Genomic DNA, 8,944 nt, shown 5'->3' with positions numbered 1-8,944 from the left:
ATGTGGCATGGAATCACGTCAGTAAATCGAGTCCTTGACCTGGTCCACGCGTGAGGATGCCTAGGCACTGAAAACCCAAAGGTTTGATCTGTTGAAGTGGCTGAGGTGGTCATAATGTTTGTGCTGCTGACGTATGACTGGACCGCGCTGTAATTCAAATGTGTGGATTGTTGACCCCGTACGCAACGTTGTGCAGCCCGTGTTGGAGTTAAACACGTCTGGATCAGAAGTGTTGTTTTGAACACAAGCCAGTGTTGCGGCAACAGGAGCGTCCTGTCCAGCCAGGTCTGTCCTTCGGACACACAACAATCTGAGTTATGTTCCTCAGGACCAACATATTCACTCTAATGCGTTTGAATCCAGTCGCCCAGAAAAATGCTGTTGCAGCTGTTTATTTGCACGTGACATTCTAAACATGTTCCTGTTTCCCCGGGCAACGTTCACATGCATGGAAATATAAAAGTATCACACATAAACAAAATGGTGGAGCTGAGCACCACCCCCCTGGTCATAATGATATGAGCATCTTCTCACTCGCGTTTAAAGTCTTCCTCCAGCTTCAGCTTCTCGGTGTTGCTCACCAGGGCCGCGTCGTTGCTGACCTGCACTTTATCGAAAAAGTTGAAGTCGGCCACGTAGCGCCCCCCGGTGGTGCTGAACAGGACGGGCTGGAACTCGTAGCCCCACAGGATCTCCTGGGGAACGTAGGAGGTGCGGCTCTGGCACGTGGCGGCGGTGGACTCCATGGTGGCGTTCAAGGTCACCAGCAGCTCGAACTCGCGGCTGCGCAGGTTTTCGGCGCTGAGGCCGGCGAGCGGGCTGCGCTCGTCCAGGACGTGGTAGAAGGTGAGCGGCAGGATGAGGAAGGAGCACTCGCCGCTGGAGTCGATGAAGAAGTCGACGGAGCTCTGGTGGATTTGGGTTTTCTCGCCTTCCTGGGTCACCTTGGAGTGCAGCAGCTTCCCGGTCAGCTGGCACTGGATCAGCAGGCTCTTCCTCATGTTGGCCACCCGCAGCATCAGACACAGCTGGCCTTGCCGCCGACACACCACCGCCGACTTGCTGAACTTGATGGTCTCCGCTCTCTTCTTGGGGCGGGCCAGCTTGGCGAGGAAGGCGCCGGTGACGAAGATCTCGGCCAGGCCGGTGATGACCAGCTGGGCCACCAGCGTGAAGATGGCCAGCGGGCATTCCTCCGAGATGTAGCGGAAGCCGTAGCCGATGGTGGTCTGCGACTCCAGCGAGAAGAGGAAGGCGCCGGTGAGCGTCTGCACGTTGGCGACGCAGGCCGTGTAGTTGGCGCTCAGCCCCGGCTGGAAGTCGCCGTTGCCCAAGCCGATCAGGTAGAAGAAGACGCCGAAGATGAACCAGGTCATGACGAAGGTGGAGGCGAAGAGCGTGAGCTTGTAGCGCCACTTCATGTCCACCACCGTGGTCCAGATGTCGTGCAGGTACAGCTTGACCATCCCTTCCACGTTCTCTATGCGCACATTATTATGACCGTCTTTGGAAACGATCCTTCGCTGGACGGCGGCTTTCCTGATGGCCATGGTGCTGCAGCATCCAACCTGAGGAGCAAAACAGGATTCCATACCTGCTCTTAGATCATGACCGCACAACTATTGGAAACGGTATCTCTCCTACACACGGACCCTTGGTTCTGTCGTTGATGCACCTCCACACATCTATGTCTTAGGACATCCATCTGAGCTCGTATCATGGGGGCAGCAGCTGGAGCACAGAGGCCCAGACTCCCCTCTTCCGAGTCACCTGCTCCAGCTCTTCTGCAGACAAACTGAGATGTTCCTCTGCACCCTGTCCTGGGCTTCTGACTGAGGGATTCCTAAAGTCATCTTGTTCTTTCCGTCTCGACCCAGAGCTTTTGAGTTTGGAATGAGTCGGAACGAAGATTGACCGGTGAATCCGAAGCCCTGTCTTTTGGCTCAGCTCTCTATTCACGCTCTACCTGGGGAAAGATCTCTCCTCCGCCCCTTTCCTGTTCAAGGGCCCCGGTCTCAGATTGAGAGTGGTGAGATCCTGAGGGAACCGATCTGATATCCCTCCCCACCTAAACTTTAGCTCCATGAAAAGGGACGGCCTTGACTGAGTGACCTTCACTGGAAAGGAACTGACTCATGCAGCGAACCGGTCACCACGGTTTGAACTTCTTCTGGAGAGAGACATCTGTAAGAAGTAAGGCCTTCAAATGTCTCCCTGCTTCAGTGGAGATTGGGAGAATATAGACAAAGACACCTGCTCTTCCTGAAGATTCCTGACCAAATTTCCAGTCTTCAGATGGAGTTAAAACTGAAAAACTAATGATTAACCCCTAAAAAATTAGTACCTGAGTTGTCAATGATTAAACCTCGTCTCGAGTTACGAAGAAAGCGACCTGAGGGTTGAGCTCAGGTTAAGACGGCGATATAGCGAAGGTTGTACTCACCGCGTCCTTGTCTTGTCTGCAGCAGGACCTCCAGTCCAAGAGCCTTCTCTCCCGGCTCTTGATCTGAACTTTGGCACGGCAGGACAGCAGAGGGACGAAGCTGCTCTGAAAGTAGGTTGGCTCCCCCCCTCTGCCCCTCCCACCCTCCACCTGTGTACAGGTGGGAGCGGAACCCGGGACACACGCTTTTGTTTTGCTGCTTTTATGATTGTTGTGGGTTGACACACGCCCACATTTACAGCGTCTAAGGTTTCGCTCTCTTGACAGATAAACACAGGTCTGGGGTCAGTTTCCTCCGTGCTCCACAAGGACTGAATTTCTCCACTCACTTCTTGCACGCATTGATTTGTGGGCCCAACAGCCTGGACTCCTGCTGAGCGTTGAGTCAGATGTCGGTTGGAAACGATACCCACCAGTTGAGGCTCATGTTGGTCTGGATTCGGGAAGAAATCTGAGAGAAAGTTTCCACTCTCAGTGTTCCTTTAAGTCAGAACTGGTTGTTCCATTTTATGACCTTGAATCTCCAGCTTGGTTATTAACTGAAGGGCCGATTGATCTCCTGTTCCTCAAGTGATCAGACCAACAAGTCGATAAAAACAAGGTTGTGCACGACATCCTGCCCACATCTAGAACCCGTTCCAACATCTCACCGCACTAGAAAAAAAAAAAAAACAATGGACAAATCAATTTAAACCAACAAAATAGAAGTCCCGCTTTATATTATTTTATTGGATTACTTTTTAGTTATTCTGTTTATGAAAAAAACAAACGAACATAACCAAAGCAACAGTGCGTTTGCGCTGACGGTGCTTTAGTAGCGCAAGAGCTCGCCCTGCTGGCCGTAAGGTGGAAGGGCATTTTCCAACGTGAAGGTTAAACGTCTGTAATCGCGTGTTTACACTCATATGTTGAGAGTACAGAGGAAGGCCTTGGTGAGGTGCGCATTTCCTGTCAGGGGTTGTCACAGGCTCCTCCGTCCTCATGAACCACGATCCGTCTCGGTCCAACATCATGTCTGCTCGTGTCCAAACCACCTGTCCTCCTTGACTTTGCCTCCAAACACACGTTCACGAGCAGCTGCTTTGTTTACATAAAACACTGACGGTGTTTCATTTTATAGATGACTTGAAAACATTTGTCGGCACCACTTTCTCAGATGAGGATCAGCTCTGGTCATAGTTAGTTCTGAATCAGCACGAGAAACGGACTTCACCTTGACCCCATTGTTCACACTCGACCTGTTGAGAGCAACAAACACCCTCCTCCCGCTCATCTTCACCTCCGTCAGCCCCAGACACTCCAGATGATCCCGACAGGTCCAACAAAACAAGATGGCCGCCCTCTGAAGGTCATGGTCAGGGTGCTGGACTCAGACCGTGTGACAGGTGTCACTGCGGTGCAGGGTTAGCGGCTGTCGCCTTCAGGATCCCTCGCAGAACTTTGTAGTTGCTGAGCGGCTGGTTCTCTTTGGGCGGGTAACACGGGCCGCGGTCTGTGGCGTAGGAGTAGGGGAACCGGAGGACCCAGAAGCCGTCAGTCGGCAGCACTATCTCTGTCTGCTCCGGGTGGAAGACTGGACAGGAAGGAGGCCCGGGCTGCACCTGAAAATCATAGCATGATGCTTGAACTCTATCAACAACATGAAAGCAGAAAGGACCGCCTGGTCTGGAAGCCTGAATTCACCTGAGGGTTGAGCGTCACCTCCAGCGGCGCGTCGGGCACGACGACGAAGAGGCGGCTCAGCTGGGCAAAGTGCGGCTTCATTCCGCGGCCCTGAGACGGGGACAGCACGTACAGAGGCATGTCTGTGTTCACCACCCTGGTGGCGGGATCTTTAGCGCCCCCTGGACCCAGAACCTTCAATATTTTATCAGGTCCAGAGCTGATGAAGCGCCTTCCTCTGCTGTCCTCGTACTCGAAACCCACGAAGACCCGGGCCATGTCATCCCTCCTGCGGCTCCGGCCCAGTCCACCCGTGCTCCCTCGCTTTCCCATCACGGTCTTGTTGGGAGCGGGCCACGAGGAGGTGCCGCCGTCCAGAGTGTCGCCCAGACCCGCGTCCTCCTCAGACCGCGACCGAATCACCAGGTCCCAGGGAAGGAGGAAGGATGAGCCGGGCAGGAAGCCGGGCTGTTCCAGACCCGAGTGGCAGCTGTAGGATTTGGCGGGGCCGAGCTTGACCAGAGACCAGCTGGAGAACTTGGGGAGGAGGCCTTTTGGGCAGCCGGAGTGCATCATCCCGGGCAGGTACTCCACTGTGGACGGCTGCCGATCCACCAGGCTGGGCCTCTTCTGCTGGACTTGAGTCTCGGTCCCGTCACCTTCTCCGTAGGTCCCGAGGCTGTCGGTGGACTGGCCCAGACTGAGAGCCAGACTGAGACTGGGGTCGCCGGGCGTGTGGCTCTGGGCGGTGCTGGACTCCTTCAGCCTCTCGCCGTCGCCGGACGCCGAGGTCTCGCTGGGGAGCCGCTGGTTGCTGGCTGGAGCTGGGTCCGGAGTGCTGGGCTGGAAGATGGGGAAGTTGATCCGCTCCAGCTTGGCACAGCATTTTTCCTCCAGGACCTGGACCGGAACAGACAACAGTTCTCTGGATCATGTTTCACATGAATATTATGAACAACAAATTTGGATCATGATGATTTGTTATACTATCACTACAAAAACGTTCTATTCTAATTAATAATAAGGCGACATGAGAATACATCTATTTATGTATTCTAGATTTATATGTATTCACAGTTGTGCATAGGAAATGTAGAAAACATTGAATATTTATTCTCATACAATATAATACATATACTGTCGTGCAGCGTTTTTCAACAGGGAGAGTGTCAGGATGAAGCCAAGGATTTGTCTGGAAACTACAGTCAAATCATGCAAAAGAGAAGTGATCCCATCCACTCAGTGATTTAAAGTCAGTCAATACATCAATAAATCATGATGTATTTAGCCATATTGCCGCCTCTTTCTGGACACATTTGAAACAAAGACATTTTCTGCCATGTGTTTCTGCCAACAGCCTGGCAACAGAACAAGCCAGTGTCAGTGGCTACAGTGTTTCACCAGTGAAGAGGGAGTTTCTACAGGACTTGAAGCACAAGTGGCCCAGGTTCCTGTGTTGGTGAGGCCCGGGAGTTTTCAATGAACCAAGGGTGTCGTGGCTAGAGAAAGGTTGGAAAACACTGGTGTAGGGTGACAAAAGTGCCGAGTCGTCGGCGTCTGACCTGGTAAAAGTCGTAATTCGCAGCCTGCACGTCGAAGGGATCTTCCCGAGGAGCCTGTTTCCAGCCGCAGTTGCAGGAGCTGGTCGAGCGCCCCCTGCTGTTGTGGTTCAGGACCGGCGGGTTGCGATCCATGTCAGGCTTCTCTCCTACAGAGGACGACACTGGAATGTCATGTGCTTGTTCAACCACAGACTTTTCTTTCGCCCTTCCAGGACATCCCCCCCAACCCCACTGTGTCTCCTCTTCCCTGTCCAGATCGGCTTCACCCGCTTACCTGTCTCCCTCTGGAGACCTGAAGTGGGTCACTACGGACTTCCTGTCTGGTGCAGGTAATAATAGCAGATCGTTTCTCTCACCCCCATTTAAACGCCACAGAAATCAGCCCAGACGAGAACATGAAGTGCAGCGGGAGGCCTGACCTGGCTGCGGCAGCAGGTGGAACTTGTGGACGCAGTGCTGGTCGGTCAGGCTGCGCTCCTCGCACAGCTGGTGGCCGTTGCTCCAGAACTTGTAGCAGTCCTCGTGCAGCTGCAGGGCGTAGCGCTGGAAGGCCACGCCGCGCGCGTGCTGGCTGTACACGCGCAGCGCCTGCGCCAGCTGGTTCTTGTGCACCGTGGTGGTGTAGTTGTGCGGGAGGTTGGACTGGTAGGCGCTGTGGGCCAGAGGAAGAGCTTTCTGGCAGCGGTTTTCTGAGAACTTGGTGTCAGCGTCCAGAAAGCTCTCGAGCACCTTCAGCTGACTCTGCACTTTGGGAGCCAGCTCGGCGATCTCCTCCTCCGTGTGGCAAATCAGAACCTGGTGGATCCTTGACGCCACATGCACCCACTTGGAGAAGGAGGGCAGTTCGAAGTGGGACGGCTGAGGGTTGCGCCCCACGCTGTCGTCAAAGCCTTTCTTGGTCAGGACCAGGTCAACGTGCTGCCACAGGAACTCCTTCAGGCTGCAGTCCACCAACTGACCCCCCATCATCACACTGCCAGAGTCCACACCGCCGCCGCCGGGCGGACGGGTCGAGCGGCGCATCAGCTGATAGCGCCGCGGCCCCGAAAGGACGGCGCCGGAGTCCTGGTCCGACAAGATGCAGTTGGATCGCAGCTGGCACAGAAGGTTCCCCACCGGGTCCTCGTCTGCCATGGGGATCACGTAGACAAAGGCCTGGTTGGCGGGAACAGTGAAGAGACAGTTGCTGCTCTGATTGGTCAGCACTCGGCTCTTTCGGAAGATCCGGTAGATCTGGTCCTCCAGGGCGTGCTGCAGCCTCCTCCTGGGCGAGTGCTTCTTGGGCTTGTCAGAATGGGACCCAGAATCAGACCCGTTTGAGACCTATAGGAGGACACATGCCTTTTAAACAGGACATTTTCAAATAGGTTCCCCACTTAGTTTTCCCCGGATGGTTGCCGTTTCCCTTAGTTTAGGGGGGATAAAGTCGATGAGCCATTCGAAGAAGGTGTGGGAAAGAGTAGCGGAAAGTAGACTAAGGGCAGAAGTTAGAACATGTGAGCAACATTTTGGCTTCATGCCAAAGAAGAGCAGCACAGATGAGGTGTTTGCTTTGAGGATGTTCATGGAGAAGCACAGAGAAGGTCAGAAGGAGCTCCATTGTGACTTTGTGGACCTGGAGAAAGCGTACGACAGAGTGCCAAGAGAAGAGTTGTGGTATTGTATGAGGAAGTCTGCAGTGGCAGAGAAGTATGTTGGAGTGGTGCAGGACATGTATATCAGGTGTGAGACAGTGGTGAGGTGTGCTGCAGGTGGAACAGAGGAGTTTAAGCTGGAGGTGGGACTGCACCAAGGCTTGGCTCCGAGCCCCTTCTTGTTTGCCATGCTGATGGACTGATTGACAGGTCAGACAAGAAGTCCCTTGGACGATGATGTTTGCAGATGACATTGTGATCTGTGGTGAGAGCAGAGAGCAAGTGGAAGATCAGCCAGAGAGGTGGAGGTCTGCCTTAGAAAGGAGAGGAATGAAGGTTAGCCGCAGTAAGACAGAATCCATGTGTGTGAATGAGAGGGAGCCAAGTGGACAGGTGATGTTACAGGATGCAGCGATAAAGAAGGTGGGGGGTTTGAAGTACTGAGGCTCAACTGTCCAGGGCCATGGAGAGTGTGAGAAAGAGGTGAAGAAGCGGGTGCAGGCAGGATGGAATCATTGGAGAAAAGTGTCAGGTGTGATGTGTGACAAAGGGGTGTGGGCAAGGATGAGAGGGAAAGTGTCCAAAAGGGTGGTGAGGCCAGCAACGTTGTATGGTTTGGAAACAGTGGCACCGAGGAGAAGACAGGAGGCAGAGCTGGAGGTAGCAGAGATGAAGATGCTGAGCTTCTCTCTGGGAGTGAGCAGGATGATGATAGGATCAGAGGGACAGCACATGTGCTCAGGTGTTTAGGAGACCTCAGCCTTACAACAAAACTGTGATTATTGACATGGTAGCTTTTGTTCTAGGAGTTACGGTAAAACATGACACTTTTGATACACGTTTGTTGGTGTGGGGGACGTGAAATACGACTCTGTTTCTGAGGGATTATGACCATCAGCGTCACGGTCAATAAGATGTGTTAATATAGCATTGGCAGAGAGGAGAAATAACTGTGCTGAATACTGGACCTTGAGAGTCCCGTTCATCTGGAAAACAAAGAGCAGTCGGGGAGGACACGGGCGACAGTTCATCTTCCACTCCTTGGACACCGGACAGTCCTTGATGGCAGCCCGGATCAGAGGAAGCACCTTCTGCCGGAGAGCGTCCAGGGCCCTGAAGAGGCGGTCGTAGCTGACATCGAAGGTGTGAGTGGGGTGGACCAGCAGGAGGACGTGGCACACCGAGAACATGTAGAGCAGGTGCAGACAGTGCTGGCGGTCCAGACCTTTCCAGAAGTCCTGGGAGTCCGAGTGGCCGGCTCCGGCGCTCAGAGACTCGCAGGCCCGCAGAAGCTGCTGGCTGTCGCAGACGGAGGAGAGAAGCAGGTACAGGACGCGGTTCTCGTGGTGGTAGTAGGTCTGGATGCTGCAGTCCGACCCGCAGCTCTCGTCAACTCCAGCGAACAGAGGGAAGAGTTGCTTGTCAACCAGGGTGTTGATGAGAGACTCCTTCAGCGGACCGGACTGCATGTTGCTCTTCCCAAAAATGCCCACCACACACAGAGCTTCTTCCCCGTGAGCGGGCTCCTCCAGCGGGTCTGCCCGCAGCAGCAGCGACCCCAGGCTCACAGGGGAGGCCATGGTGCCTTCCTTCATGTTGCAGACGCTGGGGAAGGAAAACAGGGACGGACAACTTCCGCATTC

At 54.0% G+C, this 8,944-nt stretch overlaps 2 protein-coding genes across 2 annotated transcripts; both read right to left on the bottom strand.

The window, feature by feature from the left end:
- Window positions 1-51: 51 nt before the first annotated feature.
- Window positions 52-2,565, bottom strand: kcnj15 (potassium inwardly rectifying channel subfamily J member 15). Its single transcript, XM_053846832.1, has 2 exons — window positions 2,444-2,565; window positions 52-1,568 (listed from the first exon to the last, which is right to left on the bottom strand). Exon 2 carries the CDS (start codon window positions 1,548-1,550, stop codon window positions 531-533), a length of 1,020 nt encoding a protein of 339 aa, XP_053702807.1. The 5' UTR covers window positions 1,551-1,568; window positions 2,444-2,565; the 3' UTR covers window positions 52-530.
- A 591-nt stretch (window positions 2,566-3,156) lies between these two features.
- Window positions 3,157-8,942, bottom strand: smg8 (SMG8 nonsense mediated mRNA decay factor). The gene is made up of 5 exons (XM_053847071.1): window positions 8,270-8,942; window positions 6,087-6,990; window positions 5,668-5,813; window positions 4,127-5,005; window positions 3,157-4,044 (listed from the first exon to the last, which is right to left on the bottom strand). The coding sequence occupies exons 1-5, from the start codon at window positions 8,894-8,896 to the stop codon at window positions 3,832-3,834; spliced, it is 2,769 nt and encodes a 922-aa protein (XP_053703046.1). The 5' UTR covers window positions 8,897-8,942; the 3' UTR covers window positions 3,157-3,831.
- Window positions 8,943-8,944: the final 2 nt, after the last annotated feature.

The sequence above is a fragment of the Synchiropus splendidus genome, chromosome 17, assembly GCF_027744825.2.
Source record: "Synchiropus splendidus isolate RoL2022-P1 chromosome 17, RoL_Sspl_1.0, whole genome shotgun sequence".
Classification (NCBI taxonomy): Eukaryota; Metazoa; Chordata; class Actinopteri; order Syngnathiformes; family Callionymidae; genus Synchiropus; species Synchiropus splendidus.
The sequence above is the reverse complement of the archived record's forward strand: the minus strand, read 5'-3'. Positions and strand labels throughout refer to the sequence as shown.

Bases quoted from the DNA above. Each gene is read 5' to 3' on its own strand.
- kcnj15 (XM_053846832.1), bottom strand. From the start codon at position 1,550: ATGGCCATCAGGAAAGCCGCCGTCCAGCGAAGGATCGTTTCCAAAGAC.
- smg8 (XM_053847071.1), bottom strand. From the start codon at position 8,896: ATGAAGGAAGGCACCATGGCCTCCCCTGTGAGCCTGGGGTCGCTGCTG. The intron at 6,991-8,269 runs GTCCAGTATTCA...GTCCTCCTATAG, and splicing joins AGATGAACGGGACTCTCAAG to GTCTCAAACGGGTCTGATTC. The intron at 4,045-4,126 runs GTGAATTCAGGC...TATGATTTTCAG, and splicing joins AGGTGACGCTCAACCCTCAG to GTGCAGCCCGGGCCTCCTTC.